General features: G+C 36.7%; 1 protein-coding gene and 1 long non-coding RNA gene across 7 annotated transcripts in view; one reads left to right on the forward strand and one right to left on the reverse strand.

The window, feature by feature from the left end:
- The window catches only part of LOC144217845 (uncharacterized), a 50,503-nt gene extending 47,130 nt beyond the window's left edge, over positions 1-3,373 (forward strand). For all 4 annotated transcript variants that reach the window (XR_013330973.1, XR_013330974.1, XR_013330976.1 and 1 more), the window contains exon 6: positions 3,200-3,373. This is a non-coding gene — a long non-coding RNA (uncharacterized LOC144217845). The remainder of the gene's footprint in view (positions 1-3,199) is intronic.
- USP3 (ubiquitin specific peptidase 3) overlaps positions 1-26,544 on the reverse strand; it is a 106,044-nt gene that overhangs the window by 39,957 nt on the left and 39,543 nt on the right. For all 3 annotated transcript variants that reach the window (XM_077747546.1, XM_077747541.1, XM_077747554.1), the window contains 5 exons: positions 11,392-11,475; positions 8,289-8,370; positions 6,969-7,051; positions 5,097-5,210; positions 2,263-2,376 (listed from right to left, as the gene is read on the reverse strand). In XM_077747546.1, the coding sequence (XP_077603672.1) occupies positions 2,263-2,376; positions 5,097-5,210; positions 6,969-7,051; positions 8,289-8,370; positions 11,392-11,475 (477 nt within the window). The remainder of the gene's footprint in view (positions 1-2,262; positions 2,377-5,096; positions 5,211-6,968; positions 7,052-8,288; positions 8,371-11,391; positions 11,476-26,544) is intronic.

Genomic DNA, 26,544 nt, shown 5'->3' on the forward strand with positions numbered 1-26,544 from the left:
AGATCCTCAAGGCTAGGCTTTTCAAGCAAGGCAACAAATGACAGTTCTATTTATTGCCTTTTAAACATTTCTTTATATTACTAATATATCTAAACTACTGTTAGGCAATAGAGCAAGACAGACAGCTAACCTATACTACAGCAGGCTGTTGTTTTTTTTTTAAAGGAGAGGGATATACATTAGATGCCAAAATCCTGACTAGCAAGAGCATAGACCTGCTTCAGAAGGATAAAATCAGCAGAAGGTGGCAAAGCCTGTTGTCAAACACCTGCAGTGCCTCAAATCTGCTACTACCTGAATCCCTACAGAGATGACTAACCTAGAAAAAAGAGGTAGATTCCTCTGACAGCAAGGCTGTTTCCCTTCTCAAGTGATGCCAGAGAGAGAGCTAGGAAAACACAGTGACTCCACAGCCACATTAGGATATGGTCCAGTTACCTTCTGAAAACTGAATCCCAATGGACTAGTCTTAACTAGTCTAATACCTTCAGAACCTAGCCCAAACAGTGAAATGTAAGACTACAGATTTCTCCGGTTACATTCAGATTTTTTTTTAGTTGAAATAACAAGATGGTGTATGATGGTAATTATTCTTCATAAGATTTTGAAAGTGTCTAGTATCTAAAAGCTATAAAGAACTTATCAAACTCAACACCAAAACAAAACAAAACAAAACAAACAACAAAAAAACCCCAGTTAAGAAATGGGAAGAAGATACGAACACTTTTCTAAAGACAACATCCAAATGACTAACAAGGCACATGAAAAGATGCTCAACATCACTGGTCATCAGGGAAATACAATTCAAAACTACAATGAGATGCCACCTCAGACATGTCAGAATGGCTAAAATTAACACAAAAAACAAAAGCTACTGGCAAGGATGCAGAGAAAGGGGAACCATCTTGTACTGTTAGTGGGAATGCAAACTGGTGCAGCTACTCTAGACAACAGTATGAAGGTTCCTCAAGAAACTAAAAATAGAACTACCATGTGATCCAGTAATTGCACTAATTAGCTATTTACCCAAAGGATACAAAAATACAGATTCAAAGGGGTACATGCACCCCTGGGCACCTGAGTGGCTCAGTCAGTTAAGCCTCTGGCTTCAGCTCAGGTCACGATCTCACAATTCATGAATTCGAGCCCCGCGTCAAGCTCTGTGCTGTCAGCTTGGAGCTGCTTCGGATTCTGTGCCTCCCTCTCTCTGCCCCTCCCCTACTCAAGCGTGCACGCTCTTGCTCTCTCTCAAATATAAACATTTAAAAAATTCCTTAAAAGAAAATGTGGTATGTATATATACAAGGGACTATTAACTCAGCCACCAAAAAGAATGAAATTTTGCCAGGTGCAATGATGTGGATGGAACTAGAATGTGTTATGCTTAGCAAGATAAATTAATCAGAGAAAGACAAATACCATATGATTTCACTCATATTTGGAATTTAAGACACAAAGCAGATGAACATATGGGAGGGGGCAGTAAGAGAAGAGAGGGAATAAACCACAAGAGACTCTTAATGATAGAGAACAAACTATGGGTTGACAGGGAGGTGGGTGAGAAACAGGTTAGATGGGTGATGGGTACTAAGGAGGGCACTGTTGTGAGGAACACTGGGTATTGTATGTAAGTGATGAATCACTGAATTCTACCCCTGAAGCCAATACTGTACTGTATACTGACTAAAATTTAAATTAAAAAAAAAGAAAAAATTTTGAAAAACTCAAGTAAATTTTGTCTAACTGGCTTTCCTAGAGCACATAAGTTATTTGTAAGGGCTTTGTTTTTAAAACAAAATATCCTACTTTCTATGGGTTTTTTGTTTTTGTTTTGTTTTTTTGAGAGAATGCGTGAGAACATGTGTGCACCAGCAGGGGAGGGGCAGAGAGAGAGAGGGAGAGAGCATCCCAAACAGGCTCTGTGGTACTGGTGTAATGAAAGTGCAGAGACCGACTCAGGGCTTGATCTTGTGAACCATGAGATCATGAGCTGAGCTGAAACCAAGAGTCAGACACTTAATGGAATTAGCCACCCAGACACTGCCCCCTACCCTTTGTTAAAGACATTTTTAATGTCTATATATTATTTAAACATACACATCTGTCAAGTCAAATGATCCAATGGCTGTTCCTTTCATTTTAGTCACAAAACAAAATAAAACCAATCTTTATTATTTAGAATACTACCACTTTAGAGGAAATCGTTCCAGGAATAGTATGAGGACTAATATTAATGTTCAAATATGCTTCATTAATACTTACCTAAAATTTGGCATAATCTTCCAAACAACATAAAACAAGGACTCTGGGCTAAATGCAGTCTGGCTACCTTGCCATAAAGCACAGAGTGTCTTTCTAAACTCTTCCACCAAAGACCTGGAAAAGAAGAAAGTGAGAGGCTACTATTTCAATGCATAGTGTCCAGTTGTCTAGAATTCATAATAAAAATGAAAACATATGCTAACTGACTTGGATATAAATTTTAAAAAATAAATATATTTTTAAAAAATGAAAACATAAAAAGGGTTTGGTTTCTTCTAACCTAATTCTGACAGTTAAGTAAGAACATCTCAAAAACCCACATAAAAAGCAGTAATTATAGACAAAACTAGTTTTTTTAACCACATGATGAACATTGAGTGTGCGAGAGTAATGGCATACTTGTACAATAAAGCAATAGAGAAGTTATAAAACAGATTGCTTTAAAATGTATATTTTTTTTTAAAACCTTTACGATTTTAAGTAACAGAATCTCTTTCCCCACTTTCTGCAATTTTCCTTTTTACCCCTCACAAGGAGCACTTCTCAGACCTCAGTGTGTGAGTATCGGCTCATTTCTGTCTCACACAATTCATCTGGTCACAAAGCTTCAACACTCAACTCTACACCATGACTCTCAAATCCAAATCTAAAAGCCAGATTCTCTCATGACCACATTTAGTCAGGTTTTTCCAGCTTCCAAAGGGAATGTTCTCCTGAATGTCTTCTTGTCACTTTAGACTCAATGTGCACTAAAACTGCTTTCTATACTGTCCCTAATACCCCCCAATAACCATTCTCTTCTCACACAGGAATAGAACTTTCAATTTTTGCTTGGCATAAGAACTCCTAGAATAAAAAACTGAGTGTGTTCAACTTCTGAGAAATTTCCTTAAAGAGAAAGAGTAGTCCTCATTAACCCCTTCCTTCTTCCTTCTAGCTGGAAGGATGAAATGGCAGCACTCCAGCACCAGTCTGAACTATGTGGATGACAGCCCTACCCTAGGGTTGATGGAACAGAAAGCTAGAAGGAGCCCGATGATTGTGTCAAACAGCCCTAGATGGATAATCTCCAACTTTTACATGAAAAATAAACAATGGTTGTTTAAGTCACTATTAATTTTGTTTTCCTATGCATGTAGCTAGAAGGAAACACCTCCAAAACCAGCTAAACTGAAACATCACCAAGCAACTTCAGTACCTGTATCTGTCAATACAACGACCATCCTCATGGATACTTGACTGGTTTCTAAGAGAATCGCAGTAAGTTATATAGTTCAACCTCTGTCATCCAGTAGGTCCTTGAGATACAAATCACATTTTTTACTCCCTAGTACCTGAAACTTCTTCCTGTATTTTGAGGAATTCCCCACGTTAAAAGTCTGGGTAAGAGTCACAGCCTACTTCTCACTATGGAACCTGAAAAGCCTAGATACTTGCTTTTTCAAACCACCTTGCAGCCAGCGCTCAGCTGCATGGCCTGGGTTCTGCCTATCTGAAGCAGAAGTTAGTGATGCCAAGAAGCTGGGGCAGTCCCAAATCCCTTCTGGTGTCAAAGAACCTCACCTGGAGTGCAGGGCCAGCAATAATAGCAAAAACAGCAGCATCCCCCCAGCACACCACTCCCACGGTGCTGGCAACAGGAACTCTGGTGTCACACTGGGAAGTGTGCTTTTCAGGACAGTAACAGCCTTATGGGATAGTTCCGTGGGGGAATGTGGCTATGGTCCTGGATGTCTAGATGCCAAACCTGATTTTCCACCCATCCAGTAACAGCTTACCAACAGACCTTTAATAAATTCTTTTTCTGCCTAAGATGGCCAGAGATAATTTCTGCAACTTATAACTAAACCCTAAATGACACTAATGCATCAAGTACTACTCATTCTTCCCTTAATTTTTGTGAAAATGTATTTTTTCCTCCTCATTTCACTGCTATCCCCTCCAACCCAAATACTATAAAGGGTGAAGTCTCCTTGAATGCAGGCATTTTTCCAGTTCATCCTATGTGCTGCTAGCAAAGTAAACTCTTAAGACATCCCTTGTAGTGGTATGACTATTCCCTACTCCAATGCCTGGCTTTAAAATTCCCTGGCATTTTGGCTCTATCCATACTGTACACTATTCTAACATGTTCTATCATAATTTCCCTGAGCCACTTTGGCAGAATGATGTCAGATCGTAAAATGGTTTTTCAGAATGTGTGGGGATGGGGTGTGTGGGAGCAGGGATGGGCAAGCAGAGAGAACATTACGTTAAAATATATATAAATTATAAATCATAGCCTTATTTCAGTAATGTTATGATATGAAAAAACGTGCCCACTGCAATAATAGAGATTTTCTGAACCCCAAATAGAGCACAGCTGCACTGAAATTTGTATACATATTGGTTCTCAATAATCATTTGTGAATTGTCCCCCCTCCATGTCAACAAAAAATTGACTGCATTGCCCCATAATTAACATGAGGACTACAGATTAATTTTATTAACCAAGAGGTTTATCTACTATTATAAGACCTATCCACTCACAAAGGCTAATGATATTCAAGCTGCTCTACACCTAGAACTACGTTTCTAATACAGATGTCAATTTGAGAGCTCAAATCCACAAAGACTTAATAAGTAGAGAGCTAAATTTATCCTCCCATTAGGTAAACAGAAATAAAAGAATTCCAACAATTATTAAGATTACCGGCTACATAGTTAAACACAATTTTTAGAAGAGTGTTTTAAAATGTATGTGCCTATTAACTCATACAATGCAATGGAAATCACCAGTAAGAGTCACTTGTTTTGCAGCTCAAAGCCAGAAAGGACATATTCTTAGAACTCACACATTGTTATCCCCTTGGCTCCTGGTGTGGTATGTTCGCCTTCCTGCTGTTTTCCCATTCCTTAACTCCACAGCGGGCAGTTCTTTGAAATAACAGCAAAACTGCTCGATGTTACTATTTTAAAAGGAAGGGAAGAAAATTATTTAAAAAAAAAAAAAAGAATTTACTAGAACTGTAAAGAAAGTTCTATAAAACCCACAAGTGAATTTTGAAAATGTGATCTTTCACTTTCTGAAGAAATTGCTTTGAGTTTCCTCATTAAGTTTCCTCATTTACTCTAAGAAAACAGTATTAACAGATGACTGTAAAAGTGAACAAAGAGCTGAAAGCAAAAGCTCTTTTTAAAAAATCCTCACTTCTGGGGTGCCTGGCTGGCTCAGAAGAGCATGTGACTCTTAATCTCAAGGTTGTGAGTTCAAGCCCATGTTGGGTGCAGGCATTACTCATATAAATAAAACTTAAAAAAATTTTTTTTAAATCCTCAATTCCCCTCCCTCAAAGGTTGTCACCATTTCTTTTTTTTTTTCTTTTTTTAGGGTCCCTGTTTCCAGGTATTCAGTCATTTCCTCAAATACAAACAAACCATGAAACCAACCATACTGCTTAGATACACAGTACAAAGTAATAAGGAGAATTCTGTAGTGACCTGAGTTTCTTGTTTGAACAAGACTAGATAAGTGACAGTATCTTTAAGGAGGGATCAAGTATGACTTCTGTTCTTTATTAGCCAAGTGGCCTTGGGAAGATTATTTATGCTGGCCTTCAGTGTCACATTAAAATCTACAAGTACAGGACTTTCAAAATAATTTCTTCTACATAAATGAGGTCAACCTTGTTGGGTATTTTATTTTTACTACATATCTTACATTTTAAAGATCTTCTAAACATCTGGTCTTATGACCATATTTAAGACTCAACAAATGGGGGCACCTGGGTGGCTCAGCTGTTTGAGCCTCTGACTCTTGATTTCTGTTCAGGTTATGATCCCAGGGTCATGGGCTTGAGCCCCACGTCAGACTCCATGCTGAGAGTGCAGCCTGCTTAGGATTCTGTCCCTCTCCCTCTGCCTCTCTTTTCCGCTCATGTACTCTAAATAAATAAATAAATATATACTCAACTAGTGATCAAATTAAACTCTAAACAAGGTTTCCTGTAGTCCTGGAGTCTGCATATTAGAGCACACAGGCCAAATCTGGTCCTAGTGAGTTTTTACATTTGAAAAAATTTTTTAAATATGGATTTATTTTTGAGAGAGGAAGGGAGGGAAAACAGGGGAGGAGCAGAGAGAGAGGGAGACACAAATATGAAACAGGCTCCAGGCTCTGAGCTGGCAGCATACAGCCCAATGTGGGGCTCGAACTCATGAGCCATGAGATCATAACTCTAGCCGAAGTCTGATGGTTAACCAACTAAGCCACCCAGACAATCAGCTGAGCTTTTACATTTTTAAAGAGTTGTTTATAAAGGATTGGGGTAGGAGAGAAGGGGAGAAGAAGAAGGTATGAGAGACTGTGTGTGGGATGCAAAGACTAAAATATTTACTATCTGGCCACTTACTGAAAAAGTTTTCTAACCTCTGCTATAGTTCTTTCCAGAAGCAATAGGAAATAAAAATAACTAACAGTTACTTACTGCTAGGCACTGTTCTAAACACTCTATATAAATTTCATTATTTAATCTTCCCAATCATCCTGTGAGGCAGAACTATTAAGCTCAATTTTACTCATGAGGAAACTAAGGCACAGGGAAATGAGATAACATGCCACGTGACTAGAGTCAGTGGCAGAGATAAAATCTGAAGCCAGAGCCTTTGCTCCTAACTGTTTCGCTAGTAACTAACATCAGAATTTTAAGTTCCGAGTTAAACCTTACCTGAGTGACTGAAGGATGGCATTCATGAAACATGTGTTCCCCAAATTCCTAAGGCCTGTGGCACAAATGCCAGTGGTGCTTCCCTGTAAAACGGGGAAAGAAATGGGACAAGAAAAAGCCATCAGCAATACCAAGAGAAGGCTGTTTCAGACATCAAATGAAAGGCCTATATTTGAAACTCTAGCATCAAAGCAATTTAGAATTGGTCCTTGTTTGTCCAGTGAACATTTCAAACTCTCGCTCTACTCTCTGTGTAAGTGTCCAGATATTTTTAAAAGCCTATTTTTGATCCTGGGATTGTTCTAAATGGGAATACCCCGTGTAAGCTTATAAGGAAATCAGCATTAATAAATACCATGGAGTACAGGATACAGAAACCAGGAAGATCCTTAAAAGAAATAAAGTTTTAAGACTGAATTCTTTTACAAGATTTTATTAAAACTACTACAAACTGAAAAAATATATACACCTCAAATAAATCTGTCCCCAAACTTTTAACTCTAAGCCATGCATAAAAGACCAATGCATGTATTCCTAGCAATAGGCTAACAGTCTTTTAAAAAACTACCTGAGTTTCCCTTAAAGACCAAAGCTTTGTTTTCTGATTAGCTCTACAAATGCACCAGGACATCTAAATACTACACCTGGGAAGTGAAATCTACCAATCCAACATAAAACATCTCTGCCCAAAACTCAGAGGGCCAGAGAGCACTTCATCTCTTTTTTACACAAAATCATAACACTTCAATTAAGTGCATGTCTAAACATAACTAGCATGACAGCAGAGAGGCAGATGCAGGGCAAATTACTGATGTATTTAAAAGTATTTACTGACCTTTAAATTTTGTTAATTTATTCATGGCTCATACATCTGGTAACAGATGGTTACCAGAATGAGGATGCATATCCTTTCATGATGGAATTGAATTACTGAAGTCCTAAGAAACAAAACTTACCAAAACTTTAGACCCATAGACTTTGCATTTAAGACCTTTAACAGAAGGAAGCAAAGATCTCTAGAATCATTAGGACCAGAGTAATAAGATATACGAACAGGCTTTAAGAATGAACACTTGTGAAGGCAGAGGAACACAGTAGTAATCCTGATGGAAGGAAGGCACTGATAGAGGGACTCGCTGGGGTATTCAATCACATCAGAATCATTAGTACAAATGACAAACATTTCGTAAAATATTCCAAACCCAAGGCATACATTTAATCAGAGTTTATAATAAGGACCAACATTAGTGTTAGAGATGTAACAGATCAATGACTAGGTCTAAACCAATTCTTACACTTATATAAATTTTAATTACTTACATTTACTTTTAATAACTTGGTGTTTAGTGATGAATTTTCCAAAAGTTTTCTTTTCCTATGCCTGTCAGCTGTGAAAGCTGAGCTATTAAAACAAAAACAGACAGTAAAAAAGACATTGACACATACATACTACATAGCAGGTTAAAAAATAAACTTGGCTGTTCTAAGTGTCTCGGGTACAGGGCCCTGCCTGGCTGCTTAGGAAGGTCAGGAAGTGCCCACCGCCACGCACTGCGGCCCACAAGTATTTGAAGTAAGCAAGGAGTTCTACTTTGTTCCACTTTTCCCACTACTCCTCTTGCAAGGTGGGCTGGGATCATCTACCACCAGGTACTTCTCCCAAAAGCTAGTCATGTAGAAGTGATCTGTGAGACGATCCATCTCCACTACCACTCTATCTGCCTACTCAACTGTGAAGCTTCAAAAATGAGAAGACCCATTCCTTACAACACAAGGAAAATCCTTGTCTGATACGACTATTCTGAGATTTACTATAAGTGTCAAATACTATACTACTTCTTTCTTAATTTTGATGAAGATATCATGTTTTGTTCATTTGTCATAACAGAGTAATATAATCTGAATTTCTGGAATGATAAATTATAGGCATATAAATACATATAAATTAATTTGATTCAACTATGCTACAAAGAATAAACTGAAACAAATTCTAATTGATACAGATATTCTGAATTAACATTTTAAAAATCTGTCTTGATGAAAGAGATATTTTGCTTAAATTTTATCAGAAAATCATTCTAATCTTTAAAGGGTCACTTTAAAATCATTATGTATCAGGAATCCTAATCTAAAAGAAGGAAAAAATTGTCATTAAACCCCACAGACCCTTAAGTCTGCTAATTCTTCTCCATCTTCTAAAATGTACCAGGCTAGTCCCAAGTAAATATACAATTATTAAATTTCCACATGAACTACAGTATCTTTGGAGCATCAGATCTAGTGACAGTTAGTTACTTTAAAACTAAAAATATTCTTAGGCAACATGTCTTCAGAACGTCCCTCTCAGAGTTATCAATGACTACAGGGTAAGAAGAGACCAATTCCAAGCTATTCCTTCACAATTCTGTAAGAGTTGAATCATAAGCACAATATTTATATGTGTATGTATGTATATACCTCTTAGCAACAATGCCTACAGTTAACTTTCAGCTTTAACCTACATAAATAAGGCATTTAGCTTTCTTAAAACACAAGTTATTAAATTTTATGCTCAGCAATTCTCAAAATGGCAGAATCCACTAGATCCACACTGATACGGATATATAAATAATATATAAATTTAAATTGACTGAACTTAAATAGAATTTAAAATTCAGTTCCTTGGTTACGCTAAGCCACTTTTCAAGTGCTCTACGCAGAAGTAGTAGCTACCATATAGGACAGTGCAGATTACAAATTTTTTCCCTTCAAAAAGTTCTTCTGCACAGTGTACCTCTGGAGGATATGTAGAACAGTCTAACGTGAAATAAAACACAAAGTCACAGTTTTTAAACTGTAGTTTGCACCATAGACTAACGCCTATACTTGAAACACAGAAAAAGGAACCCAGATAATATTTTTCAACATGGGAGAAAGACTGCAAGGTAGATTTTTCAGTGGGACGAAGCAGAAGTAGAAACAAGTAGGTCTGTGACATCTTCTGCCTGATGAAGTGGTCAATGGAAATAAAAGATATGATAACTGAATAAATGCATGCAGGCTCCTCTTTTCCCTTTGACTTAGTTCTGATACATTCACTTGGGATTCAGATGTAGTCCTTTCTCTTTCTTAGAGAAAACTTTAAGTAGCAGAAAATATATTCTGACAGTCACTTCTGTGACAAAGAATCAACTCAGTAAGATTTTCACGATGACATCACCACACTAAAGAGTGGCATTATACAAATTACTGCGGGAATCTCGTACTTCATAGTTGATTATGATGATTTCAGACAAAAATAAATATTTTGGGTCTGTATATCTGTAGCTCTGTCTCTAATCCTGGATAGGGCTTCTGTTGCTCTCTTCAGATTATAAAAAGGGGAAGCCTTTGAAATGAGAAGAGCCAAAAAGTTTTTAAACTCCAATTATTTTATTTTAACTAGTTTAGATTTTTAAAAAATTCATTCTTCTTCCCTTATCAGCTTTATAATCTATTTAGTCAACAAGACATGCATGAAGACTTTGGCTAATGAAAATTATACCAAGTCTTACTCAAAGAACGTAAGCTATTTCCTCTCACTATATGATTTAAAAATATTCTATTGCCTTTACATTTAAGCTTCCTAAAAGACTCCTCCTTTTGGTATGCTCTCACAACAGCTTTTAATATCAACTGTCATAATAAATGGCACCTAACAACTAGGGGTGATTTACACAAATTTCACTAGCATCAGCAGCCATTCCATAGCCATGCTTCTATCCATGCAGCTTCCAAGGCATCACTGTTTGGATTTCTGTTTATTGCTTCAATTTTGGGTTCAAAGTTTTATCTGAATAACCTATCTGGCTATAGCTAAAAAATTCTATTCATATAAGCACTGTAAATTCTTTATGATGACAACCTATTATAATTTCAAGTGACACAGCCCCTCAAAAAAGAGGAAAAAAAGAAAATAGGATCCTGTGCTGTCACAAAGGTGCAAAGTGGACAATAATAAAGCCTAATTTCCCTTTAAAATAATGCGTAAATTTTAGTGCTTCTAAGACCTCATAAAACATTTGACAAGAATTTTCTAATATCAAAGGTAACTCTATAATGATTTTCCATCATTTTATGCCCTTTCCTTACACCTCCAAAATCCCCCTTGCAAATAAACTGAGTAGCTTATAAATTGATGGGTAATAACTTAAAAAAATAAAAGGCTCATGGACTCTGGCCTATGACTATGATAAATATTAAATGAAATAAACACTAAGCTATGACCATTAACTATGGACACAGTTTCAGATATCCAAGGTAAACCTACAGTTTATTAACATTTCAATCACACTAAAAACATGATGAAGTTATGAAACTCATTAAGAAATAACCCCACTCAAAAATTCTAAAAGATCCCTCAACCCCACTCTGTCCCCTTCTTTTCCCAAAGCCTATTACTTACTTTTCCAAGTTCTGTAAGTGTTCTCTGACTTTCTGTACCAGTCCCAGCTTGGTGTCATTAACCACAAAATCATCACAGCGATAACTGCAAGAAAAATATTAATCAATGTGTGTAAAGAGCTTGAGGAAACCACAGTAATGAAATCACTAAAAGGCCTGGCTGCTGCCAAGATGATCACATGGCTCTGCAGGCAGTTACTGTTGGTGGTAACTTTAAAGAGAACTTGGAATCCACAATGGAATGTTTTTTAAAAGCCTTTTTAAAAACCCACGCAGGCAATGAATACTAGCTTCTTTTCCCATTTTTACTCAAAAGCTCTTCAATTTCTCGTTCAAAAACAAGATAAGCTGCTACAGGTGTCACNTTTTTTTTTTTTTTTTTAGTGTTGCATAATATACGGAAAATAAAAAGCACCAAGTCGATTCACAGGGCATTAAGCCTAAAGCTTTCAGGTGATACTTCCCAACTCAAAATAATAGGAATTTGCGGGGAGGAAAGATTTAAGTGAAGAATAGGGAAAAGGTAATTAACCTGTAGAGATAAGTTAGAAAAAAAAAAAAAACTAAAAGCTAAACATTTAAAGATTTTTTCTTTTTATGTTTTATTTATTTCTGAGAGAGAGAGAGAGACAGCATGAACAGGGGAGGGTCAGAGAGAGGGAGACACAATCCCAAACAGGCTCCAGGCTCCAAGCTAGTTGTCAGCACAGAGCCCGATGCGAGGCTCGAACCCACAAACCGTGAGATCATGACCTGAGCCGAAGCCAGACGCTCAACCGACTGAGCCACCCAGGTGCCCCTAAAAGCTATACATTTAAAACTAATTAAAATAATTGAATTCAGACGGCTGAGAAGGAAGACTCTTCATTCTGAAGTGCTAGAAAACAAAAATTAACTTAATTAGGAAACTGACAATTGCTTTGAAGAAAAACGTTAAGGTGTTCTTTAAAACTGATATTGTGAGGGGCACCTGGGTGGCTTAGCTGGTTGAACATCCAACTCTTGATTTCAGCTCAGGTCATGATCTCATAGTCATTAGCTCGATCCACAGATCGGGCGCCACAGTGAGAACGGAGCCTTCTTGGGATTCTGTCCTTCTCCCTCATTCTGTCTTTCTCTCAAAAAAAAAAAAAAAAACCACTTAAAAATTAAGAAACAAAACAGATATTGTGTGTGTTTTTAGGTAGTCAATAAGCAAATACAAGGACTCATATGTAATAGACACTACCTTGTACATTACCATTCAATTTTTTTCTTGGAATAAAGCCAGTTTTAAGAACAATAACAAAAACCTTACAAGCTAGTACCAATATATTCTTTTGAATAGCAGCTTTGTATAAAACCACTATTATAACTACCAAAGACTAATGACAATAATGCTGCCATTCTGAGCAAAAGAAACTTTGAATGCATAGCAATTAGTAAAAATTAGATCATCTCTAGCAGAATCTAGAAAACATTTCTTACATATCTGAAATCAGTCTATAAAAAAATAAGAAAATGGGGAAGAGTAATGAAAAAAAAAGATTACACACACAAAAGCATAGCTTGTATCTTTTATTCACAGAAATTAAAATTTCAACTGAATGCCTTTGAAAACTCTAAAATAATAATATGTATGTATTTATTTAACACCCTCCCCCATTAACTGACTACCTATGCTGTCAATCATGAGTTTCTAAGGTATTCTCCAATTTCCTAACATTTGAACAAACAGCAAAAGCTAACTTTTACGTCCTGGATGGTTTTTCTATGACCAAAGTACCAGCAATGGCAGGAGAATAATTCTTTATCCGTTTTATGATAAACACATAAAAAATTAAAGTAGTGAAAAGGTTTAATTCCTTGCTTCTTCTCAGCATAAAGGTTAAGAGGCTAAGATCTACTCTGTGAATTTGGGCTTAAGTCACTTGTTTCTTCCATGAAGCTTAAGCATTAACTGAAGAATCAAATTGTGCCACTACATTCTTCCTTACATTTTCATTTTATGTTTGCATAAATTTATGCATGGATTACAATTAAAACAATACTCAGCATTCAAAACAGAAACAATGCTAAATGCTAGTGTTCAACTAGGGAACAAAGTCTAAGAGTAAATTTCGATCACCTTTCACATATTTACAATACGCCATAATATCTAATAATATCTAACTGAAAACCCTAACCTCCACAAAAAAGTTGTTGCTCTGTTTAAACAATTTCCAGTTAAACTAAGTAACTGGTTTTCTTATTAAAGTAATTCTTTTGATGTGATATGGAATTAGCCTAAAATATAACATTTGTTAAACATTTTCATATACTGAAATAAAAATTTATGATTTTGCTCCATTCTAAATTATTCTGGTCTAACTGGATCTAGTTGCTTCATCTCTCTGAACTTTCATCATTAAAGTAAGTAAGTTGCAGGCCGCCTGGATGGCTCAGTTGGTTAAGCTTCCTACTTCGGCTCAGCTCATGATCTCCTAGCTAGTGAGTTTGAGCTCCACATTGGACTCTGCTGACAGCTCAGAGCCTAGAGCTAGAGCCTGCTTGAGAGTCTGTGTCTCACTCTCTCTCTTTGCCTCTCCCCTGCTCATACTCTCTCTCAAAAATAAACATTAAAAAATTTTTCTTAATTAAGTAAGTTGCTCTAGACTCTACAGCTGTGCTAATGAGGCTGATTCAACTAAAGAACTGAATTTTAATTTTTAAAAAATTCTAATTGATACAAATCACTTACATCTATTTTTACAAAATACTTTTCCACTAAACACAATTTTATGGTTTTGGTAAAAGTGTATTTCACTCTTACTATTACATCATCTAAGATGTATTACAGTGCACATGATGGGTGCATGTGTCATTTCTAGTATTACACATAAGCATATTACCAATCTGATTTTTGTCAACAGAATGGTTGAGTTATTTTTCTATGCAACAATGCAGCACTGCAATGTGTTTATATATTTTATACAGACAGCAGAGTTATAATGATATCTATGTAAACACCAATTAGTAGTTAAGCTGAAGTACTTATTTTAATTATAATAAAAATTATTTTTCTAGCTTAATAATTATGAAAAAAATTAACTTTCATAGGAAGGCACACTAATGAGGCAGTATCAAGTAGAGAAGTTAGGTCACAAATTTTACAGAGAATGGCAATTACAATTTGCTATAGCAGAGCAAAATGAGTATTTAAAAAGTTTTGAGATAATATATAGTAGACCATACTGAGTCACCTTCAGCAAATGCATATTCAGTTAATAAGAAGTTGCCTCTCAACAGGCAAAACTTAAAGCAGTTCATGAAATCAGAATTAAACATACAACAAAAAAATGTCTCCATGAATAAAGGATCTGAGCTTATACTTTTGGCCAACTATACCTAGATCTTGCTCAAGAAAGAAAACCATTTTTAGAAGGAGAGGTAAAAAATTTAATTACCATTTCATTAAGGGAATTATGATTTAAAATCTGAGGAAAAGATTAAAAAGAGATTTTATAAAATGTGCAAGTTTTTTGTTGGTTTTTTTTTTTTTAAGAGAGAAATAATCTTAAGCAGTCTCCATGCTTGCCACAGAAGCCAACGTAGGGCTTGATTCCACAATCCTAGGATCATGAACTAGCTGAAATCAAGAACTGGACCCTTAACCAATTGAGCTACCCAGACACCGCCAAAGTGTGAAAGATCTTAAATTGACCCATCAAGCAAGTGTCAGTGAATAAAAGACTTTTCTAACAATTAAAGATCAATTAATTCAATATTTGAAAATTTTCAAGTACTTTTATTTTTAGCTTTACATGAGTTTCACAAGAGATACTGACCAATTAATACTCTTGGTGTGTTTTGTCTCAAACTACTCTAGACAGGAAAAAGTTTCTATCAAAACAGACAATGGGCCAGCTATGTGAGATCAAAAATCTGAATTTACGGAGCACCTGGGTGGCTCAGTTGGTTAAGTGTCCTTTTCTTGATCTTGGCTCGGGCCATGGTTGGTGGGTTCGAGCCCCATATCGAGCTCTGCAATGACGGTGCGGAACCTTCTTGGAATTCTCTCTCTCCCCTCTCTATCTGCCCCTATCCCACTCATACTGTCTCTCTCTCAAAATAATAAACTTACAGAAATTTTTTAAAATCTGGATTTACTGTAATTCCCTTATATTTATTCCACTGTATGATACATAGTGAAAATATCTATGTTCTGAAGGAGACTGTATCATAGTGTGGTTACTAAAATTGTTCAGTATAGGGGCGCCTGGGTGGCTCAGTCGATTGAGTGGCTAACTGCGGCTCAGGTCATATCTCACAGTTTGTGAGTTCAAGCCCCATGTGGGGCTCTGTGCTGACAGCTCAGAGCTCAGAGCCTGCTTTGGGTTCTGTGTCTCCCTCTCTCTCTGACCCTTCCCCACTCACACTCTCTCTCTCAAAAATAAACATTAAAATTTTTTAAAATGTTTAAAATTAAAACATTTTTTCTAATGTTTATTTTTGAGAGAGAGAGAGAGAGAAATGGACAGAGTACGAGCAGGGGAGGGGCAGAGAAAAGGGGAGACACAGAATCCAAAGCAGGCTCCAGGCTCTGAGCTGTCTGCAAAGAACCCAATGAGGGCTTGAACTCATAGACTGTAAGATTATGACTTGAGCTAAAGCTGGACACTCAACCAACTGAGCCACAGGCACCCCCAGAATCTACTTTTTTTAACTGCAATTTTTATGAATCTAAATAGAAGCCAAGCATTTCTAATGAAAATTTAGCATCTGAATGGAGATGTGCTATAAGTGTAAGATGTAAACTGGATTTGGAAGGTTTCATGTAAAAAAAATAATGCAAACGATCTCTAATTTTATAGTGATTTCATGTTGATGTAGTATTTTAATAAGTGGGTTAAATTAAATATACAATTAAAATTAATTCACCTATTTCTTTTCGCTTTAATGTGACTATCAGAAAAGTTTAAATTACATATATGACTTGTATTATTTCTGTTGGTAGCACTGCTAATCTAAAGGGTATCCAGGACATTACCTGCTCTCATACTCTGTATTACTACCCAATATCAAAAAGTGGTAACAAATTTAACTTTATTGAATTATAAAAATCAATTCTGTTTTGGCTGGGGTTGTTTTCACTGGTTTGAAATTTTTTTTATTGCTTTCACAAGTGTCCCTATTTCTCAAGAGCCAATTTTAGGTTCTCTTACAGTCACTAAGGACACTTATTTTTAAGATTATAACTTTTATACTCTCTGAATTTACCACATGATTTGATGACTGAAATAATTTACCACTATTATTTGATAATGATGATGGCGGGGGTGATATTTTGAAAGTACCTACTTCTACAGGCCAAAACTTCTAAGGGTGCCTGGCATGTGGTAGAGATCAATAAATGTTAGTTTCCTTCCTTTGTGTAACCAAAAGCCGCCTCACAGCACAGGCTTCTCTAGCTGTCCCAACTCCTTGATTTTTTTTTCCTCCCAGGCCCAGAGGTCAAAAGAAAATAAGTAGCAAAAGTAGGATATAAATGAGAATTTAAATGTTGTCTGGCTGCTTTAGTCTTAGCTGAGACATTGCTTTCAAACTGGAAACTATCCCACTAATATTGGTATTAAAAAGACGCAAGGCAAACAGAAGGATTTAAAGTAAACAAGTTCTGAGGCACCTGGGTGGCTCAGTCAGTTAAGCGTCCAACTCTTCACCTTGGTTCAGGTCATCATCTCATGGTTCATGAGTTCAAGCCGTACACAGAGCCTGCTTGGGATTCTTCTACCCCTCTCCGCCCAAATAAATAAACTTAAAAAAAAAAAAAGTAAACAAGTTCTAAACATGTCTTCTGCAGGCACCTGGGCAGCTCAGTCTGTTAAGCAACCAACTTTGGCTCAGGTCATGATCTCATAGTTTGTGGGTTCAAGCCTTGCATCAGGCTCTATACGGTCTGTCAGCACAGAACCCACTTTGGATCCTCTGTCTGCTGCCCCATCCACGCTCCTCCCCTGCTTGTGTGCTCTCTCTCTCAAAAATAAACATTTAAAAATAAATTTAAAAAATAAAATTTTAACATCTCTTCTGAGGTACAACTGTGTTGAAGCCAATCAGTCAAATTATACTGACATCAAACACCTAAAAAAAAATACAGCCACTGTCATTGATTTTTCCATTCCAGAAGATTATACCAGAAAAATAAGTACAGGGGTGCCTTGAGTCCGACTTCGGCTCAGGTCATGATCTTGCAGTTCATGAATTCAAGCCCTGCATTGGGCTCTGTGCTGACAGCTCAGAGCCTGGAGCTTGCTTTGGATTCTGTGTCTCCCTCTCTCTCTGTTTCTCCCCTGCTTGTACTCCGTCTCACTGGCTCTCTCTCAAAAATAAATAAAGAATAAAAAAAGAAAAATATGTACAAAAAAGTACTTGTCAGATGGGTTTCAAAAGCTTATAGATTGGTCCTCTGAAACTTGGAATGTTTTTCCCATTTTTAAATAAATGTTATAAAATATGGTTAAATGTCATAAGGTAAATATATACCTGGTTCCCAAAATGTAGTTGAAATAATACTATAAAGAGTTGTGTTCCTCTTTTCCTTCTTTCTATACTGCTATCACTGAGAAACCATGAAAGGTCAGAGTTACGATAACTTGAAGAGTGCTTCTCTAGGAGAGGGCCAGGGCTCAGCATCTCCTCACACACATAGGGCTACAAGTGTCTAACAAGCAAAGTCAAGAACTACCAATATTACAAGACCAATTTTTAGGCTATTAAATTTACAATTAAGAAAGTTTTTATCTAGTGATTTTAGGTGATTCTTCTAGTAAGGATGAGCTCTACTTTTTTTTTTTTTTAATTCAACACAGTATCACATGACTATTTCAGGCTTAAAGAACTTCCGGAAAAGTACAAAGATGGCTGAGTTCTTCTTCTAATAGACTATTTGTCAGGTAGGAAAAGGTTCACTTTTGTATTTAGAGAAAGGAACTGTTTAAGGAAATGTAAGCAACTTCGGGGCATCTGGGTGGCTCAGTCGGTTAAGCATCCGACTTCGGCTCAGGTCATGATCTCACAGTTCATGGGTTCGAGCCTCATGTCGGGCNATAGTTAATAAAGAAATTAAGCATACAGTATGGAATTACATGTACACTGATGTTAATATAATAATTAATTTTACTACCTTTCACTGAAAGAATATACCTCAAATAGCAGGTAAAGTTTCATAAAAGTCATAAGTTATTCATACTACTATATAAGTAGTGAGGTAAAAAAATGGATAAAATCACAGGTTTATTTTACATTCTGTTTAATATAGAGCCAAAGATAATTGTCCAATTTCTTGATTACATTGATTCCTTATGTATATACTTTTAAATTTTCATTTATTTCTAATTTCTAACATCTAATTGTGTCTAATCCTTTCTACTTTTCTGTCCACGATCTCCCCCAAATCAATCTTTTTTCTCCTCCATTTCAACTAACATTCTATTCTCTACTTTGGTTATTTCCTCTGGTATGATCTTCCCCACCCCACCCCCTTATACAGTGACTTTCAAATTCACAGACAACTACAGACAAATTAAGCTACAGTGTTTGATGGTCCCACAATGTTAGCCTTACCTTCATATTATTCTCTCTCACCTTTCCCTCCCAATCTTCCCTTTCACTTCAGTATTACATGCTTACAGTTAGATTTAAGCTTTCATCCCATATATACCACTCCCTTACCTTTCCTTAATATCTTCCATGTAGTACCATTCACTTATTTAATGGCAAAAATATTCCTCACTTGGTCATCTCCATATGTGCTTTCTTTCCTAGGTTTTTTTTTAAATTCTAACTTTAGAAATACTTGTTTCTTTCCTATTTTCTTCCCTACACTACATGCCCCCTCTAAGAAATCTCAAATTAGTTTCATCAGGCACCTAATCAAGTTATAAAACCACAAAACTGCCCCAAATATATTTATATAATTGTATTAAGAAATCACATATATGTAAGTAAATCTAAATTAATGTGCATAGTATAAAAAAAAAAAACCTCTTAAAATAAGCCAGAGGAAAAGAACTATTTGAAAATGTCCTGCTATTAATGATATCTTCACACTATGGTTAAACTAATATCTCAAAGTATAATATACACATAGTGTGAAATCTGACATTAATGATAGCAGATATAAATTGATATTTCTTGTATCTTAAGCTTTTTGTCCAAACTTAAGATCTGATTAGTCTTTTTATTAGATAGCCAATATTTTTATCTTCTCCTATGTTTGAGGAGCTCAGAGTAGGAAAGTCTGTTAGCCTGCCCTTTTCTTATTCACTAGTATTTACATTATCATCTTGCAGGGCTTGTTTGGTAAAAATTTCTTGTATTATTTTTTTATTGTAAGTAACCTCCACACCCAATGTGGGGTTCTAAATTATAATTCTGAGACCAAGACTTGCATGCTCTAACTGAGTCAGCCAGGTGCCCCATTTGGTAAAAATCATTTAAATGGTGTATCCATTTGATGAAGGTTGACTTGGAAAAAACTAAGCAAATCCATGTAACCAGGCAGAATGCAATATACTGCAACATGCTAAAAGTGAACAAGGGTAAGGACTCCACACGTGAAGCTTGGATTCAAGACATTCTGTATACAGTTCATGAAACATGACCATCTAATCTAAAGACCACTGACAGCAGGTATATTAAATGTTGGCCAAAGCTTTTTTTTTAATAAACTTTTTCATACAAAGTTTATTTTTGAGAGAGAAAGAGAGAACATTGAGATGAATGGAGGAAGGGGCAGAGAGAGGGGAAGAGAGCCCATCAGTGCAGAGCCCAACTCAGGGCTCAAACCCAAAAACTGTGAGATCATGACCTGAGTCCAAATCAAGAGTCTGATGCTCAACCAACCAACCCACCCAGGCACCCCAATAAAAACTTGTAATATTTTCTCTCCATCCCCTTAAGCACATTATTTTGGTGATTGCTGGCACTAAAACAAAACTAGGTTCCTAGCACAGAGTAGGTTCTCAATGGATATTTACTGAATAAGAGCAACATATCTGCTATTCTGATTTTTTTTGGACACTGTTCACATTATGTTTTTTTTAAATGTTTTAATGTTTATTTTTGAGAGAGTGAAAGTGTGAGCAGGGGAGGGGCAGAGAGAAAAGGCAGTGGGGGCAGAGGATCTGAAGCAAGCTCTAGGCTCTGAGCTGTCAGCACAGAGTTCGCTGCGGGGCTCAAACTCAGGGAATGTGAGATCATGACCTGCGTGGAAGTCAGACACTCAACTGACTGAGGCACCCAGCTGCCCCTGTTGATGTTATGTTTGAAAATCATCATGTACATTAGACTCTCAAGTAAAAATTTTGAAGGTAAAAATGTGAGGGGGAAAGGACTGATTATAATACTGAATTTTATTCACAAAGGATCTGTCTTTGCTTTGTGTCTTTCTTTAATACATTTATTCCTACCTATAGTTTATAGTTTTTGTCATTATGTTGAATGAGGTTTTTTGTTTGTTTCTTTGGTTATTTCCATTTTTTTAAAGTTTGTTTTTATTTTGAGAGAGACAGAGACAGTACAAGTGGGGGAGGGGCAGAGAGAGAGGGAAAGAGAAAATCCCAGGAAGGCTCCACACTGCAAGCACAGAGCCAGCTGTGGCACTTGAACCTACAAACCGTGAGATCATGACCTGAGCCAAAACCAAGAGTCGGATGTTTAATGGACTGAGCCACCCAGCTTCCCCTGGTTATTTCCATTTTTAACTGATGACTGCTAATGAAGCTGTATATCATATATCACCATTTCAAAATTTCTTACTAATTCTAGTTCTCTACTAAAGTTTCCCTGAATTTTCTGGGCATTCCATTATGTAATTTGAAAACAAAAAAATTTTTTTCTTCTTTTCCAATATTTATACCAATTATCTCATTTACTTACTGTCTTACTTCAATGGCTAGAAAAACAATGTTAAATAATACTATCAATCATGTAAATGATTTTTAAGTGTTTAGTTTTGAGAGAGAAACAGAGCACCAGCAGGGGGGCGGGGGTGGGGGATACAGACAGAGAGGGAGACAATCCAAAGCAGGCTCTAGGCTCTGAGCCGTTAGCACAGAGCCCAATGAGGGGCTCAAACTCATGAATCTTGAGATTATGACTCGAGCCAAAGTTAGACGCTTAACTGACTGAGCCACCCAGCCACCCTGATTTTTAAAAAATTTTTAATGGTTTTTAAAATTGTTGAAAGAGACAGAGAGAGAGAGAGAGAGAGAGAACGAGAAGGGGAAGGGCAGAGAGAGAGGAGGACAGAACTCTGTGCTGACAGCAGTTGAGTCCAAGTGGCGCTGGAACTCACGGAGCTGCGAGATCATGACCTGAGCTGAAGTTGCATGCTCCAAGGAATGAGCCACCCAGGCGCCCCGCATGTAAATTATTATAAAAGGCATTTCTGTCTTGTTTCTGATTTAATGGAACTGGCGTTAGTACATGATGTTTACTTTCTTCTTTCTTTAGTTTTTGGAAGACTGTGATATTTTAATAATTTCCTTTTGTTTCAATGTTATTAGGGTTAATTCAGAAATGGCTATTTATAAATGTATTTTTGCTTGTAATGGTACAATAATTGGGGGTTCTTTATGAAATAGGTTGATACAAATAACGAATATGTCAGCCGACTTCACAAGAAATTAATTATATAATTTTTCTTTTTTGGTACATCTTGCTGGGTTATATTTAAGTTTTAATTATATGCAACTATTTTAATTTGTGGAACGGATTTATTTTCTTTTTGGAGTTTCTATCAGTTTTTTGTCTAAATGTTTTGAAAGATTCATAACATTATAATATATCAATATTGGGGCGCCTGGGTGGCTCAGTCGGTTGAGCGTCTGACTTCAGCTGGGGTCATGATCTCACGATTCATGGGTCTGAGCCCTGTGTCAGGCTCTGTGCTGATGGCTGGCTCAGAGCCTGGAGCCTGTTTTGGATTCTGTGTCTCCCTCTCTCCCTGACCCTTCCCTGATCACACTGTCTCTCTCTCTCTCTCTCTCAGAAATAAAACATTTAAAAAAATAAAGTAAAATAAAATATATCAATGTTAAATTTTAATAGTTTGAGACCGAACCATCCAATATAATAGCTGCCAGCCATATGTGGGGATTTAAACTTATATTAATGACAATAAAACAAAAAACATTTCTCAGTCCCACTACCCTTTTTAAGTTTGTTTATTTTTGAGAGAGTGCATACACTTGCGAGAGCAGGGGAGGATCAGAAGGAGAGCGAGAGAATCCCAAGCAGGCTCTGGACTGTCAGCATAGAGCCTGATGTGGGGCTCTACCTCACAAACTGTGAAATCAAGACATGAGCCGAAATCAAGAGTTGGACGCTTAACTGACTGAGCCACCCAGATGCCCTGTACTACCCACTTTTTTTTTTTTAATGTTTATTTATTCTTGAGAGAGAGAGAGAGACAGACAGACAGAGCATGGATGGGGGAGGGGCAGAGAGAAGGGAAACACAGAATTAGAAGCAGGCTCCAGGCTATGAGCAGTCAGCACAGAGCCTGAATCGGGGCTCAAACTCATGAGCTGTGAGATCATGACCTGAGCCAAAGTCGGACGCTTAAGTGACAAAGCTACCCAAGTTAGCCACTTTTTTTTTTTTTAATGTTTTATTTATTTCTAGGAGAGAGAGAGACAGCGTGAGCAGGGGAGGGTCAGAGAGAGAGGGAGTCACAGACTGAAACAGGCTCCAGGCTCTGAGCTGGCAGTCAGCACAGAGCCCGACGCGGGGCTCGAACCCACAAACCGCGAGATCATGACCTAAGCGAAAGTCGGACGCTTAACCGACTAAGCCACCCAGGCGCCCCGCCACTTTTAATTGCTCAAATGCTACCATATTTTATGGCACAGATATCACATCCAAAACAGAGAAAAATATATCTTTCTTAGCTTTAAAACTCTAAGGTTGTTTTTCCATTCCTATTATTAAGTGCTATTAAAGTTACAAAGAGCCATATCATCTTCTTAAAGAACTAAGAAAATATCCCCAAGCCAAACCACTCTCCACCTATCGGAAAGAAGAAGCAACCATCATACAAATGAACCTGAGTTTTTTGCAAGAGTAAAAAAATAATCTTTTAATCTACAGCTACAAAGGAATCTTTTTTTTTTTTTAATGCTATTTATTTTGAGACAGAGAGAGAGAGAGAGAGAGAGCGAGCAAACGCACACATACAAGCAGGGGAGGGCCAGAGAGAGAGGCAGAAAGAATCTTAAGCAGGCAACCATCGGCGCAGAGTGTGATGTGGAGCTCAAACTCATGAACAGTGAGATCATGACCTGAGCTGAAATCAAGCGTTGGATGGTTAACTGTCTGAGCCACGCAGGTGCCCCTACAAAGTGATCCTTCAAAAGTCAGTTGTGTATAATACTAATACTAAAAATCCCCTCAAAACTTTTATGGAAAAAGTACCCCTCAAAAAGGGCAATGGTGGATCAATCAGTAAGTTTTAAATTCCTTTTCATTCCCTTGTATAGTGTTGTGATATTTGGAGGCAAATTTGATCTCTGGCTTTATTATAAATGATAGATATGGATACAGAAAAAAAAAAAGCATGTAATCTAGTGACTTCATCTTTTCAAACCAAGAAAAGTTAAAACTCAAAAGAACTCATTTACATAGCAAGTTTATTTTTAAATTCTCTTTTATTGAATTCTAATGTATTGCCATAGAATAGGCCAATTTTGGAAAATTAGAATACCTGCAGAGAAAACCTATATCCTTTGTAAAAAGCAGAAAAGTACTAGCTTATTAGGGAAGAGCCTTTTATGTTGTCAGAAAACCTCTATTAAAAACGTTCTTTTTAAACTTCAAAATACTGTTTTTAAAGAAACAAAACTGTTCCTGTTCTCTAATCTTTACATCACTGAAAATTTGTACTACAATTATTTATAAAGATACTCAAAAGATTTTCCCCTTTTTAATAGTCAATCACAATTCTCTTTGAGAACAATTCGGTATCGATTTAAGTCCACAAATAAGAGCTTTATTTTTACTAGTTCTAGTTAAAACTGCTATTTGTTACAGCTGTCTAAAATCTGAAATACAAGTCTTTTTTCTAAACAAATGAATTGATTAACATTTCATAATATTTCTTTGTGTGAAAGAGTACGTTACAACATTACCCTGCCATAAAAGAAAAATTCTAGTAATTTAGTTTTAATATTCCTTTCACATTTTGTATTCTCAGAAATTCAGTTACTGTCGATAAGGATCAGAGTTGACAAGACTGTCAGATGTCAAAAGCTATTTGTTCAGCATTTAAAACTATTAACTCCAAATGTCTATCTACATAAGAAATCAGAAGTTCCTAATTTTAATTTTAGTTTCTTTGTGATACAAGAATGTATACCACATACAATTCCATTTTTACTGACTGGAGAGAAAATATATGGGGTGGGAGGAAAAACTATATTACTTAACAAATAATAAAAGTGAACACTAGCCCTTGTGTGAACATCTCGGGAAGATTTTAATTTGTCTAGAAATTTTCACTTAACTTCAAAGCTCAGATTAGCTGACTGATCTCCTAAATGAGTAGGTCTGTGTCAAATCAAAATTACTCCTTTTGGTGTTGCTTTCCTTCTTTGGAAACAGTGACCCATTTTACATTGTTCTCTTTGGTTGATATGAGCTTCTTCCGGATGTCCTGTTTATGTAAGAAGTGAAGGGAGCTGTAGTGGGGTGTCCCTCTTGGGAAGTAAATGAAATAGCTCACACTCGCCACAATTTAGGTCTTCTTGAAGAAAAATGTTTCATGGCTATTCAGTCCTCCAAAATGACCAGAAGACACAATATTATAGATTTAATGTAACCTTCCCATTTTTGGAAGATATGTAACAAAATACAATCCTTTAAACATATATTGCCCTCTCTGCACCAGACACTGAGTAACATGGAAGAGATTATCTGACATATGGTTCTTGTAGTCACCAAGGACATTTACAAATAACCCAATGCAGAGCAGGAAATTACAAGTATCCCAAGCACTATGAGTTTAGGAGAGATTACATCTAGCTACAATTGAAGCTGGGAGGAGGGAATGAGGAGAGTTCAGTGGGAACTTCACGAAGGATATGCAAAGATAGGATAGGGCAGGGACTCTTGGAAAAGGGAATTAAGGATAGAACAACGCAAGAGCACGTTGCAACTTTAGAGTACAGAACACATGGAAAAGGAGCTCTAACATTAACTCAGGTCAAAAGATTTTGACCACAAGCATAACAATAATCAAAAAAGTTAAAACTAATGCACCAATATTTTACCACTGAAGTAAATCGAGTCTAACCACAAGAAACTTACAAAGAAAAATTTTAAACTGAAATTACTGAAGTGTATTAGAAAATAACACACACATTCATTCAGAAGGAAGAAATCCTTTTCATTTCTTTATCATATACTGAGGTGTGAGGAAAATGTTAGAGTACAGCCTTCTCAGTTTGCCAACTATCACAGGTTTCTTTTAAGGCATCAGTGTAATGCTGCTACAGGGTGAGTCCCTGCCTAGTATTTTGTTTTTAAACCCTGAAATGATACAGTAATGTGACCAGCTGCAGTTCCCTTTCTGCACTTCAGAAGCTCTGAGTGTCCATACACTTGCAGCTCTGTATCACTTCACACAGAAGACCTGCAATTGACCAAGAAGGCTGTGCCATGGTGTACATTCAACAAGGTTCAAGATCTGCCATTTAATTACAATCAGCCATGAAACCACATGCACTTTAGCATATCGTATCTACATAAAACAAATCAAATTGCAATTCTAGTTATTAAAGGTATTCCTTCAAAATGTATAATCTCAAATATATTTTTAAAGACAATGATGTATGCAACATATTTTTTTTTTAATATTTTTATTTTATTTCTAGGAGAGAGAGAGAGAGATAGACAGTGTGAGCAGGGGAGGGTCAGAGAGAGAGGGAGTCACAGACTGAAACAGGCTCCAGGCTCTGAGCTGGCAGCCAGCACAGAGCCCGACGCGGGGCTTGAACCCACGAACCGTGAGATCATGACCCAAGCGAAAGTCGGACGCTTAACCGACTAAGCCACCCAGGCGAAAGAGACCTAAGAATATAATTCCACTCCATTAAGATAATTTTTTAAATTTCTTCAAAGAGTTACTGTTTCC

The sequence above is a fragment of the Crocuta crocuta genome, unplaced genomic scaffold (genome assembly GCF_008692635.1).
Source record: "Crocuta crocuta isolate KB4526 unplaced genomic scaffold, BGI_CrCroc_1.0 scaffold130, whole genome shotgun sequence".
Classification (NCBI taxonomy): Eukaryota; Metazoa; Chordata; class Mammalia; order Carnivora; family Hyaenidae; genus Crocuta; species Crocuta crocuta.